The following is a 14,508-nucleotide window of genomic DNA, read 5'->3' as shown; positions in this document are numbered from 1 at the left end:
AACTTCTATTGAATAAATGCAAAGATATTTATATAAATACACTTCCTCCAAATTATTATTATTGTCATATATAATTGTATGGCATGAATAATCTTATTAGTCTTGCATGTTGACCACTATTAGTATAGAATTGACCAAACCAACTTATAATGCTTAATTTTTAAAAACAAATATTTATTTTTGAATATTATTACAAAATTAGCTTTCAAACATTTTATTGGAGCATAACTTTGAAGGTCTTGTTGTAGCCTTTGTGCCATGTGCCATTATTTTTGGATGTAGTTGCAATATTTATACCATGAATTTTATATATTTGCGAATTGATTTTTCATTATTAAGCTATATGGAAATAAACATGCTTACAAGGAGTTTTTTTTTTTTTTTTACAGAAATGGATAGTGGATATATTAGATACTTGGCCTTAATGCCAAAGAGCAGATTACAAAAGGTGAGTCTAATTCCAGGAGTGTCGCACAACCTTGCAAGGCCGTGGAATTTATGCTTAGCTCACATCTCTTTTTAGTTGCTACTATGTGGTCAAATTTCAGAGGTTTTCCCAAGATTGTGGATACATACAAACTGATTTAACAGTAGGCAATAAAACATGACATCTTTCTAAATTAAGGAATTGGTTCCCATATTTCCTGTCCGCCTCTAAGCAAGGCTCCAGCTGTAAGAAGGGTTGCTTTGTTAGCTTCAATGTCCGCCTCCTTATTATTGGCTCTCAACACATGGTAGAAATTCAAATTCTGGAATGAGTCTCCAAGGTCTGTAATTCTGTAGATCAGCCTTGCAAGCCTTAGGTCCGTTGGCTTAGAATGTGTCACCATAGTGTTAATGATAACCTGAGAGTCCCCAATAACATTAGCCTCCCTGATGTTCAGCACTTTCAACATCTTGAGACCTTGGAAAAGAGCCAAAGCCTCAGCTTGAATGCTAGAAGCGATGCCCAAACCCCAGGCGAAACTGTGGATCCTTATGCCATCTGGATTCAATATGACTCCTTCAGTGCCAACTCTTCCAGGATTGCCCTTTGCAGCCCCCTCAAAAAATAGAAAGTGTCTCTGATGATTTGTAATCCATCCTTGGAACTCTTTTGTTGTAGCCCTTATTTGCCATTCTTTTGGGAGGGAGATACTCTTTGCAATTTTTTGGAACTGAAGATCGAGAGAAGAGCCCCAATTTATATCTTGCTGGCTGAGACTTAAATCGTCTTTATGATCTCTCAGACACTCCTTTAACTGGCATTTAATCTTAACTACCACAAGCTTGACATCCTATTCGTAGTTTCTGAAGATCCTTTTAATTCGCTCAAGCCAAACCTGCCAACAAATTATTTTAGGGAGAGTAGACCAAGCAGCTCTGATAATTTTATTTTTTGGAGGAGGACCAGGATACCTTTGCAACCATTTAGCAAAAAAATCAGGAACGAAGGAAGGCAAAGCGAAGCTGGAACTCAAAGTTCCCAGCAGCTCGGTCCAAATCTGCAATGTGAAGGTGCATTCAAGAATCAGATGAGTTACGCTTTCCTGGTTTACCTTACAAAGGCTGCACCTTGAAGGGCTGTGGAAACCTCGCTTCTGAAGATTGTCATCTGTCAAGATTTTGGAGTGACATAACAGCCAGTTGAAGAAGTCGATTTTTGGCAAGAGGGATAATGCCATATCCCTTTCCACGGCTCTGGATTCGTGGCCACATGAGGGCGCTCACACAGCTTGGCGTATCCCTGAGCTACGGTGTATCCACCAGCCTGCACACCCCAACCTCTTGAGTCCCGATTTCCAGCCAGCGTTGGAGCTGATCTATGGAGCTTGGAGAGCAGGGCCTTGCGCTCCATAGACAAATCTGGGGGCGTTTCAAGATTCCAGCCAACCCAACGTGAATCTTGCCAGACAGAAATGTCCCACAGGGAACGTAAACCAACCTCATTCATTCATCTGCGCAGCGCTTGAAGTGAGTGACAATCTCCCAACGACTCATTATTCATTATTCTGTCTGTCCAAAGGTTGATCCTTTTTCCATTATCAGGAACCTAGTAGGCATGAGCATTGATAAGAGGACAGGATTTGATACATAGTTTCAGAAAGGGCGTATTTGGATGCGTCAGAGGGTGATCGAGACAGCGGGAGTGCTGGCCTTTGAAGTATTTTTTCCAAAGAGCTAATTACGCCCAGCCAGGGTTAGGTGCAATAATTCTCCAGATAAGCTTAGTTCCCATTGCAATATTATGATAGCCAAGATTTTTGAAATTCAAGCCTCCTTCCAACAACGGTTTGGAGATGGATTCCCAATTGACTAGAAGAATCTTTTTCTCATTCTGCTTGCCCCCCTTCCAAAAAAAATTTCGAATGATCTCCTCCATTTTTCTGAGAATACCAGTGGGAGAAAGAAGGACAGAGAACTGAAATAAGGGAAGACTCTTAAGGACTGATTTGATGAGAACAGACTTACCAACAATGTTAAGCCATGAAAAGCCCCAGGCAAGCAACTTGTTCTTGAATTTCTCCAATTGAGGGAGCCAATCTCTCCTGAAAGCTCTTTTGGGAAATAAAGGGAGACCTAAGTACTTGAAGGAAGTCCAATTTGAGGAGGCAGCGAAACCAAAGGTTCTGGAAATGGAGTTGAGCAAGCTGGAAGTGGTGTTCTAGCAATATATATGGCATTTTCCATTGTTTAGACTGCTTCCTGAAACCATACAAAACTCGTCCAGAGCTCCTTTAAATCTGGAGGCCATAAGCACAAAAGAAACTCCCAATAACAAGGTGTCATCCGCAAAGAGGGCATGATTTATGTCTTTAACACCTCTTGCTGTGCAAAGCCCAGCGATTTCCTGATCCATAATTTTTTTGTCTAAATAAAAACTGAGGATAGAGGCTTGAAGAACAAATAGAAGGGGTGAGAGAGGGCACCCCTGCTTGAGCCCTCTCGTGGCTTTGAAAAAGTCAGCAGCTCTGCCATTTACTAATGGGGCAATCCAAGGCTTCGAAATGCAAGCCCGAATCCAATTTATAAATTTCTCACCAAATCCAAGCTTATGTAAGACTTTCAGTGGAAAACTATGCCTAACTCTATCGAATGCATTTGCTAAATCAAGTTTGACAACCATACCTTTTTCATTGCGACTTAGGCTTGAGTGGATTGTCTCTTGGACCAGAATGAGATTGTCCACAATCTGTCTACCTTGAATGAATCCTCCTTGGCTTTTTGGTATGATTTTGGGGAGGATGAGCTTCAGTCTATTAGCGATGACTTTGATAATCAATTTGTAACCAATATTGCAAAGCGAAATCAGGCGAAACCTGTTGAAGGAGTTGGCTCCTTTCTCTTTGGGGATGAGAGCAAGAAAAGCAGAGTTTGTGCTACCTCCGATTTTCTGGCAAACTTGGGACTTAAGAACCATTTTGTAAAGATCTTTTTCCATAATCGACCAGTAAGTTTGGAGGAATCTGGCTGAGAATCCATTCGGCCCAGGGGCTTTGTCTGGGTCCATGGAAAAGAGGGCATCCTTGACTTCGTTCTTGGTGACTTTAGCTTCAAGAAGGTGGTTCATTTCAACAGTAATCAAGGAGGGGACCACGTCCATCATATCAAAGTTTTGGTCCATATTTATATCTTCACTATACAAGCTTTTAAAGTGAAGGGAGGCTGCTTTTTTGATGCTTGCATTATCCTTGTGAATGGTAGTGCCATCTTTGATTTCGGAAATGGAGTTGATACATTTCCTTACCTGAGCTTGTTTGTGAAAGAAGGAAGAGTTCCTGTCCCCTGCTTTAAGCCAAAGACTATGTGACTTAAGTCTCCAGTACTCTTCCTCAGCTAGACAAGCCTTGTGATTATTTTGCTGGAGCTGGGCTTCTTTATCTAGAGACTCTTTTGTTATGTCAGTTGTTTCAGCTTGGAGATGGTGAATTTCCAGAATGCGTTGAATTTTTTTCCTTTCATTGGTAGGATTGGGCAGAGATTTGGCCCAACTTTTCAAAGCTCTTTTCACTCTTCTGAGCTTCTCCTCCCAAACAAAAAAGGGGGAGCCTTCTGCAACCAGATGCCCTTAACATTGCATGAAGTCCGATTCCTTAGCCTAGAGCGAGCTAAATCTGAAGGGAATTGCTTCGAGATCAAGCTGAAACACTAGTTCCAGCTTGATGGGTTTATGATCAGAAGTATTGCAAGGGAGAATGTGGACTCTAACCTCTAATCCAAGCAAAAGAAAAGGGATTTGAAGAAAGAATCTATCCAATCTAGCAGTAATACATACTTACAAAAAGTTATTACACACCATTATTTATGTTTTCTTTAACACTTTAATAAATAGGAGTAAAAATGTAAATATATAGACTTTACTAGTAAATACTACTCATCAAAATTCATGTAAATTTTTAACTATTAATTTTTCTATTTTATATATCAATTTACAATTTTTATTCCCTACTACATTCCCCTGAAATACCTATTTTAATTTTGTAAATATTTTGTTTCCAAAAATTAATGATTTTATCCTCACTAAAGCCATAAAATTCAAAATGGGCTGTTTGGGTGGGCCTAATTTTTATTTTTCTTTCATTCATCATAAAAGTCAGGGTACACGAAAAAATGCACATGAAAGTGCGGATAACACCTGTCAGCATGAGAGTATTCCATATTTTGTTCCAAGATCTCTCGATGCTCATGTCGTTACCACTCTCCATTTCAATGTCAAACCAAAACAAAATCCAACGGACGGACGAGCCGAGTCTTCATTTCCATATAACAACTCTGTACAGCTTTAAATATAACTATAACAATTGTGTACGGCCTTTCACTTACTGTTAGTGGCTGCGGCCTGATCCAATCGGTGATCCTAGGCGAGTGTATTTGTTTCCACTCAAACTTTGCACAGATCTCTCACATACAAACCCTCGATTTGTGCGGTTTTTTATTCTCTGTTTCAGATATGGGGGAAAACAGCGATTACGAGTCCAGCGAGAGCGAGGAACAGTACTCTTCCGATGACAATAACAACAACAGTGATGATGGTCGTCGTAATGGCGATGACAATGTTGATCGCAAACGACGCTACGAAGAAGATTATGATGAAGAAGATGAAGAAGAAAAATCGGGGAAGGGGTTTCGGGCCAAGCGGCCAGCTAGAGGCAGAGACATTGTATTCAGGATTGTTGTGGCTTCGAACAAAATAGGAAAAGTTATTGGGAAACAAGGCAGCAAGATTAACCAACTGAGAGAAGACACGGGCGCCAGAATCAAGATTGCAGATCCTATTACAGTAAGTTCATGATATATCTCGAATGCCCTTGCATCGGTTTTTTTGTTGTTGTTGCTAAATTGCTGCGTGTCCTGATTGGTCCGCTCTCAAGGTCGAATCCCATGGATTCATATCGCGCTGCTAGGAAATGCTAGTTCTAGTTTTATTGTGATCAGTTGGTGTGTTTATTACGCTTCAATGAGTTTGTAGGGTTTACTCTTGTCAAACGCAAGCTAAAACCCTTCTCATTTATCAGTCAAGCACAAGAAAGTGCTCTTAAACCCTTGGTGGATTCTTCGTGTTACAGACCTGAAGATTAAATGATTCTTATGTAATGGAACATGGTATTGGCCAATGAGATTGTCGCTGCATCTTAGCAAAAGAGAGGTGATCAGCCCTTCTCCCTTCAAGGGCCGTCTTTCTGTCCGCTTTTTGCAATGCCTCTGGGTCTTAAAGTAAGCACTTAAGAAAATGATATTGGCAATGTCATTGTGCACGAGACATTTCGAAGTCCAACTGAGCTATACATTTTTCAACAAATGTGCCAGCGGTGTTCATGAGCTTGATAAACGAGGTGTTTCGGCAATACCTTCTTGGACGATATTCTGATTTATTAAAGAACGCCGAAAGAGCACGATGAACATCTGAGGCTAGTATTGCAAGCTAGCTAATTCTCATTATCCACCAGCTTTCACTAACGAGTTGAATCTTCTTAGCAAGAAAAAGGTACTCTTAACCTTCCGTCAGGTCCATTGACTTAAAATTCTCATTTTTCTAAAGAATTCCCATATGGTAGCGTAGGCCCAACTATAGGCTCTTCCAAAAAGAGGTCCCATAGCAGGGTGGCTTTCCCCAATGTCGATTTTCCAATCCTTCCAATTAGGAATAAGCAGTTGGGTCCAGGTACAAGTTTTCAGTATTTCTGACGGAAGAATTCCTTTTGTTGCAGCAAATGGCCAAAGGGTCTTAAGTGCTCGTGATTAGTTGTTCGCCATTCAACGGCTCTCTTCCTCGTGAAAATGGGTTGCTTATTGTCATGCTTCTGGAGTTTTAAACTTAAAAGTAAGCACCTAAAATGGTATTGGCAATGCCTATGTACGCGAGGCACTTTGAAGTCCAACTGAACTATAAATTTTTCAAAACGTCTCATCATGAATAAGCAATTGGGGTCAGGGTTCAGGTGCAATTCCTCGGTAATAAAATAAGCATTCAAAAAACTGGTATTGGAATTGTTGAATAAAATGAGAAAAATCCCTAATATTTCATTATTAGGTATTGTATTGCTACTTGACCTAACCACATTATTTTAGTAACATTTGTTAAAGTACAATGTCACTTAATTACAATATGACCTTATTTGGCAAATTCCTATCCTCCTTTTGTGAATATGTGCTTTCCGACACATGGAGCATGTATCTCTCTTGTGTCCCACCAGTACAGATGTTCAAAAGGATTTGCAATCTTTTTAACACAGGCCTTGCTACGTTCCAACTGGTTAGAGAAATTCAATTCATAGAGAATAACAGTGGTGGGTGATACACCTGGGGAAGAGTGGACATGAGCAGTGGCACCTAGTACTATCAATGTCCCACTTAGGACTCCCGTGTTTGCCTCCTCAGATCTGTGAAGAAAACATATATTATTTTCCCAATCCATTACCATTCAACCTTCCAACCTCTAGTTTCCTAGTTATCTTGGGACCATTTCAAAATTTCGTCGTCAAATGGTATTTTATAGAAAAAAATATCACTGTCCATTTGTCCAACATCCCTGAAGCTGCTCTAAAGCTACTAAAGACTTCAACATCCTTGAGGTTCGTATCAGATTCCCCCAACTCTGTTATCTGCACATGTTGTTCCTATCCTGATTAATTCACAGAATATTGCTTGTATTTATGGTGCATCAAGCTTGAATGCATGGAAATGACAATAACATATTTCAATGACTATAACGATGTAATTGCCAATTACTCCATTTCAAGTAGGATTGTCATCGGTATTCCCTTAGAGTTTTATGGCAACAATTGCTCCACACATGCTTCTTATACGATATGTCACCTTAATGCTGATAAACAAAATTGAAATAAAATTGAGTTTCATAAAAATTAAAACTTAAAAAGAAAAAAGATAATAATAATAAAAAAATATATAACAATTATAATTATAATAATAATAATAATAAAATTAGATAATAATAAAATAAACCTATATAGATCCATCTTAATCCTGTTTATTAAGCACCGATAATTTTGTGCTTTGATTACCCTTCTGGGTGTTTAATAAAGCTTGGGTTAAGATGGATCTATATTGATATTTAGGAGCAAAGGTTTCAACTGTAGTATGATAGTATCCTTAGAGGAATGCTCATGTTGTGGTAAACATTCTATACCAACTTTTGGCGACGGTTTAGGCAGAACCATTGTGTTAGCTTGCACAGTGTGAATAACTGTGGGCTGTAGTATCCTTAGAGGAATGCTCATGTTGTGGTAAACATTCTATACCAACTTTTGGTGACAGTTTAGGCAGAACCATTGTGTTCGCTTGCATAGTGTGAATAACTGCGGGCCACTGTCAAATGAACCATCTTCTGGACCTTGATGAAGCCATAAATTGCACTCACAGCCTCCTCAGTGGGCCAAGTTATTGGGTTTTTGGGCTAGACCTATTCATATATTATTATTATTATTATAGACAGAACATATATGAGCATGCTTAGACTTCCATATTTCATTCGAAAATCTATCATTGCTCATGTCATTCCCCACTTCTCCTTCCTTTAAATGTCGAATCTAAACAAAACCCATTTGACAGGTGCCAAATCTCCCTCACAATTTCCACTCATATATACATCTAATACCTGTGTACAGGCTTGAACTATTCTTAATGGTTGCCTCTGGATCTTCTCAGTCTGCGTAATACGATAGTTTTTTCTAGCAAGCTGAGCTCAGATCTCTCAGGCCAAAAACCCTCAATTTATAGGGTTATTTTAATTTATCATCTGTTTTAGATATGGGGAAAACAGTGATTCTGGGTCGACCGAGAGCAAAGAACAGTTCACTTCCAAGGATAATAAATTATAATGATGATGATGATGATTTTTTTGTAATGGCTATAGCAATTCATATTGCAAACACTGCCATGAAGAGGATGATGAAGATAAGGAAGAAGAAGCGGGGGAGGGGTTTTGAGCCAAGTGGGCAGCCAGAGGCATAGACATTGTATTCATGATTGTCATAGCTTCAGACAATAAGGAACGTTATTGGGAGACAAGATGGCAAGATCAACCAGCTGAGAGAAGGCATGGGGGCCAGAATGAAGATTGCAGACCCTCTTACAGTATGTTCATGATATCTCTTGAATGCTTTTGCATCTTTTTAAACAAATGCTACATGTCCTGATTGGTCTGCTGCTCTTTCATTGGTCTCAAGTTCAAATCCCATGCCACATGGACTCATATTTTTTCTGATCTAAAATATTAGTTTTAGTTTTATTGTTATCAGTTTGGAGGGTTTAAACTTTATATGTGCTGAGTTGAAGCAAAAAGTTCAAAGTTTAAATCCCTGCCATTTAACATTCCTGCAAAAAGAGTTCTCTTAACCCTTGGTGGATTCTTCCTGTGATAATTTTGAATATTAAATGATTTCTAATTTGTTTGAACTTTGAATTTTATGACATCCTTCTACTCCAAATATGTGAAGATCAAGAGCAATCACAATTTCCTAGTCATATTGAAGCACAAACAACCAAATCTTTGAAAATAAACTTGGTTCAGAATGGTTGCATGCTTGAATAAAAGCTAGAGAATTATTTCAATCCTATGCTAATCTTAAGAAGACTGTATTCTTAACGGTTTAATATGTATACTGTCTTAAATGTTTATGGTTTTAAATCCATGTCAATGGCAATATCTTATCAGAATTTGGACATCTAGATGAAAGACTACAATGAGGATGTTCATTACCCTTTTTCTTGAAGGTTGCTTCTCAATTGCAAATTCCATCCTTATTCCCATGATTGAGCTGGTGTGAGGCTCTCAATTCACTCAAATATGTGTGAAGTACAATACACTAGCACATCCACCAAAAGTGCGGGTGTCAAATGCCGATAGGTCATCAAGCTTCAAACAACTGTGTTTTTCGGCATTTAATTATTCCTGTCTTATTTAGGGTTTACTTATTTTAGATTTTAACCCATGTATCCGCAGCATGCCATTTGTTATTTGATATGTGGTATGGCAATTTCATAATTGTATTAGGTAAATGTGAAATTTTTTAACCCACATATCCAAAGGATGCCATTTGTTATTTTATAATTTGCATGGTAATTTCATAATTGTATTATTTTATTCGTGCTAATTTTATTCAGCTAATAGTTCATTCAAAATTTCCCCAGCCTCTGGAAGATCGTGTCATCATTATTTCATCAAAGGGAGAAGAAAATGAAGAAACATCTGCTGCAGAGCAAGCATTGATTCAAATTGCCACTGTTATCCTTGAGGTGATGTCTCTCTGCTGTTTTCAATCCAGATGTTTCAATAGTTGTTGTTTGTGATAAAACAATAAATTTATTTCAATAATCTTTTGTACATAGTCATCAAAATAGTACTGATCTTTCTAGTAGGCCAAATTATTCTTTGTCGAAGCATACTAACTCTTATAATAAATTGAATTTTTAGTCTTTTACCCATTAAATGGTTCTCTCTTTTTTAATCCAAATTAGCAAAGTTAAGATATTTGTGTAAATTCTTTTGTCTTGCAGGAAAGTGGAGAAAGTGCTGGAACAGCTAAAGTTGGAACACGACATGTAGGCCCAAATATGATGCGCCTTCTCATTGCAGGTTCTCAAGCTGGCAGTTTGATTGGCTCTGCTGGGAAAACTATTAATGAAATAAGGAATGATTCAGGTGCAACAATAAAAATTCTGCCCCAGAATCTCTCACCAATCTGTGCTTCAGCATCAAAAACTGATCGCTTAGTGCAGGTATTCATCTTCTTTTGACTTGCAAAAAATGTTGTCATCAGTACACATGATGAAGGGATGACATGTTGTCATGTAAGGCTGTAAAGAATTCCATACTTCAGTATGGTTATGTGGGTTTTATTCAATATTCTTGATGTTATTAGCTCAACTTGAAATATGGTGCCATAATGTTTGATTCAGATATCAGGGGAAGTGTCGCAAGTCCTCAAAGCTTTGGACCATATTGGTGTCACTCTTAGGTCTGTTACACCCAGGCAATTTTTATATGGTTTGTTCATGATATGCTATCTTTGTTTGTGTGCTACATACCTTTCAGATATGTATGCAATGTGCATCTGTTTATGATTAATTGTTCAGATATTTTTTCCGGTACCAATTGTATACGCTTCTTGCCTTAAGTTTATCGATGGAATCCATTCAGCATAAGAAAATGCTTGGGAAGGATGGGTCAATGGCATTCATGCTGTTCAATCCTGCCAGTTGTTTGGCATTTCATTTATTTTTCTCTTGTGATTGTAATTGGCACAGGGAACACCCTCCAAGAGAAGTCATTTCAACAAGGCCAACAAATTATGGAGGGCCCAGTCCTGCAAATGGGCTGATGCTATTGCCTCAGGCAGCACTTTCAGGGTACACAATGCAAACTGGAAATTCCAATTATAGCTATTTGGGAGCCGCTGGGAGGGCTGAAGGTGGAACAATCTCAGGAACTTTTGCACTCCCAAAAGTCACAGTGGAGATGAAGATCCCAAGTTCTGTAGTAGGAGGTGTGATAGGAAAAAGAGGCAATAATATCTCACAAGTCAGGTCACTTTCTGGAGCAGTTGTCAAGGTATGCCAGTAATAATCTGTCTTAGGGGAGCATGTTCTAGTTAAAACTGTAATACAATTGTCAGCAATGGACTTTATTATATTAGGAATGGTGTTGACATTAATCTGATGGAAGCATTTTATATTGTTATCATTAGGTAATAGGGGAGAAGGATGTTGCAACACGCACCATTTATTTTGAGGGTACTTCACAACAGGTAGGAAATTTATTTCTTAATGCTTTTATTTGTTTTTCTTATGTCTTCATAAGCATCTAATCTATGAATCTTCTTGTTTTACAATTAGGTTGCAACAGCACAAAACCTCGTTAATACATTCATAAATGCACAGGTCCAGGAGCAGCAGTGACAAAATACTTAAGGTGTTGCCTGTACTGTGAAGCCTTGCGATGCTATAATTTGGAATGTTGTATATCAGTTAATATAATATTTAAGTTTTTGCACCATTTACATCCTCATTCGATATATATTTTTTTTCGACTTAGTTTGTAATTTGTTTTGTCCTAGTTGTTGCCCCTATTTACCTTTTGGTGTTCCTGCTGAGTACTTCAAAGTTCGATATTAAATATAGGATATAATTTCTAACATTTCATCAGGCATATTCAAGTGACATTTGGAGCTACACTAGACTGATTGCTTTAGGAAAATCTCAGTAAACATTCTTATTTTAGGGTATTTAGGAATTCATTTATTATGTACTTAGCCAGTAGTGCTCATTATTATTCTTGACGTGAGGATATGGATGGGGCCGTTTATTTTCTTCCAGAAATGATGAACATGCATATTTAGGGGTGCTTGGACCTTCTGAAGACTGAAACTAAGCAACGATTTAGGATTTCAGATTTCAGAAATCTGATTCAAGGATTCTGTTTCTTCTTCACTCTTGAAAATCAATAAGGAATCAAAGTTTTCCAAAGTCAGTGACAAATAAGTTGGAGTCTGGAGATTAATGTGTGGTTTGTCATCTCAATGGTTAGATCTTATAGACATCACACGCAATGATAACTTCTCAGTTAATGGCTAAAACTGGTTTCCAAGGCATAAAAAATTAAAATATTGCTATGTATTTTTATTTTTTATTATTTATTTATTTTTTTGTATCTAGAGGAATTGGCAACTGGCCGGGCTTGTACTCGCGTGACATGGGATCAATTCCGACTGCTACAACTATAACCTCTAGGTGAACCTATACTTGCCCCATGCGGTCCACACAGTAAGGGGATTTGAACTTCGAACATCAAATTTACACAATGACTTCATATCATGGCAATCACCAATCAAACTGCACCCCTGGGGGCAAAATAGTGCTATGTTATTCTCTCACTGAGAAACTTATTTTCATATATTCCTAGGAAGAAAAGTTGGGCAGCACTTCTGGTATACAAGGTATACAAGGCTTCTATTTTTGCTTTTCTATTATAAATATTATCAATTTCTCCCGTAATAAAGGGTTTGTATTAAAATAGAGCTATTGTACAAAAAAACTGCATTATAGAGCTGTCAATTATTACAGTGGACTTCAAAACTTATATTGTGACCTCTTCTTAACTGGCAGTCTCTTATTAATAGCCTTATCTTATCTCACGTAGCCTATAATTTTGTTGCTTCGTGGATTTTCTGAAGGACTTGGACACAGCTAGAAGATATTTCATTGTTGATCATCTGTGGAGGATGTGGAGATTGAATAGAGTTTAGCTATCCATTGTGTCTCTCTGTGAATCAATCTCAGGACAGGTCTGTATTCCAAGTGCGGCCACAAAGGACATCATTAGTATCATGGGAGTACAGAGAGGGGTGCAGGTTGCTGTAACTCCTTTGTTTTGGAATCTATATTGATGGAGTTCAGGAGTATTTTTGGAACTCTTGAGTCTTGATGTAGAGGTTAGTTTTTGACTCCTTCAGCTTATAATATATCTTCTTCTTTTGCAGAGACCTTGGACTTTTATCCGATATGTTGGATGGATTTGCCTGAACAGTTTAATATTTGATATTTAGCCTGGGGAAGACCAAGATTGTGGGGTTTGACCTTTTTAACAAAGAGGCTTCCCAGATTCACCTGACCGACCTTCATATGTCATTGAGGTTGTTACTAACTTCAACTTACCTATCAGTTCTCTTGTGGGGCTATCGCTTCCCCGTGCAACTGTTTGTGCATGCTGCCTTCTTTCTACTACAGCGGCAGTGCTTTTACCTCCACTTTCAAGACACTGAGTCTAAGATTCATTGATTTGGAGCCCAAGCTTGAGGGTGGTTACAAATAGAGAAGTTCCTTATTCCAATGCAGTCCAAAACAATTACGAGTGGGCAGGCAAATTCCATTTGATATTGTTATGTGAATTTGCAGTGCCTCCATTGCTTGTGAGTACCCTTTTGGTTATTGTTACTTCTCGACCACAATAGGCATATGGTTGATATGGCAAGTGGAAAAGATGGATTTCTTTATCACCCTTGAAATCTCCATGTTTGTCTATGCTGGATGTTGGTGTTTGTATGCTGATATGAGAGTAATACTATTTGCATTGACATCCAGATTGACAAAGGCCCCTCCTTGATTCTCTGTTGGTGGTCATTGGTTGGCTCCATTGAGAATATGGATATAAATAATAGATAGGATATCCAGTGCGACATTCAATTTTTTTTTTAAGCAATCCTCGTCTCCTAAGCATGACCATTGCTTATAGAATATCTCTAGTGGTAGAAATGTCTCCTTAATTGATCCTTCTCTCCTAAGCATGACCATTACATATTAAATTTCTCTAGTTGTACAAAGTTCCATTCTGCGGGTTAGTTACCCAGGTGCCACTTATTGTCTAGTCCACTTAGTGTCTTCCTTGGGTTGACACAACTCACTTCCTACCTTCTTCATATATCCAAATTAAAGATGCCTAACACACTCTATTAGGGAGGTTACTCTCTATTGGCATGAACCTCTAAGCCTAGAGCCTACAACGTTCAAGTCCAATGATTGAGTAATTACTTTATTTTTCCTATCATGTCCATGGTCAACAGTTTGATTACGATGGAAGAACATAGAGGTTGTTTAGTGAATTATCTATTGGTTAACCTCATGAACCAACAAACATAGTATGAGAGGGTGACATCAATGCACTGCTTGAATGAGCCAACGTATTGCTACATTCTTCCTCCCTTCCTTGTCATTCAATGTTAACATAGAAAATATTGTAGTAGCTCCTTTAAACTTTCTCTCATGCATTGCATTGCTCTTGTTTTTTTGTGTAATGATGTGGAAATATGTAAGCCATAGATCTATAATTGACTTGGATATTCCTGTGCGTACTTTGTCACTATCAACCTTAAAATAGGACTACAAATATAGTGAGTGTACTATACGTCGTAGTAATTATTTATGATTATACATTAATATTAGAAGCATAGTGGTTGCACTATGAAAAATTAACATCAAAAATAAAAACAATGTGCAATAATGGAAGAATACCAT

General features: G+C 38.1%; 1 protein-coding gene across 1 annotated transcript; it reads left to right on the top strand.

Moving 5' to 3' along the window:
* The first annotated feature begins 4,672 nt into the window (after nt 1-4,672).
* On the top strand, nt 4,673-11,635 carry LOC149257391 (RNA-binding KH domain-containing protein PEPPER-like). The gene is made up of 7 exons (XM_089414232.1): nt 4,673-5,260; nt 9,631-9,735; nt 9,997-10,218; nt 10,399-10,457; nt 10,747-11,050; nt 11,187-11,246; nt 11,335-11,635. Exons 1-7 carry the CDS (start codon nt 4,931-4,933, stop codon nt 11,395-11,397), a joined length of 1,143 nt encoding a protein of 380 aa, XP_089270358.1. The 5' UTR covers nt 4,673-4,930; the 3' UTR covers nt 11,398-11,635.
* Nucleotides 11,636-14,508: the final 2,873 nt, after the last annotated feature.

The sequence above is a fragment of the Pinus tabuliformis genome, chromosome 6 (assembly GCF_031772625.1).
Source record: "Pinus tabuliformis cultivar Carrire ecotype Pingquan chromosome 6, CPIR1, whole genome shotgun sequence".
In the NCBI taxonomy this organism is placed as follows: domain Eukaryota; kingdom Viridiplantae; phylum Streptophyta; class Pinopsida; order Pinales; family Pinaceae; genus Pinus; species Pinus tabuliformis.
Note: the sequence above shows the minus strand (reverse complement) of the source record. Positions and strands in the feature narration are given on the sequence as shown.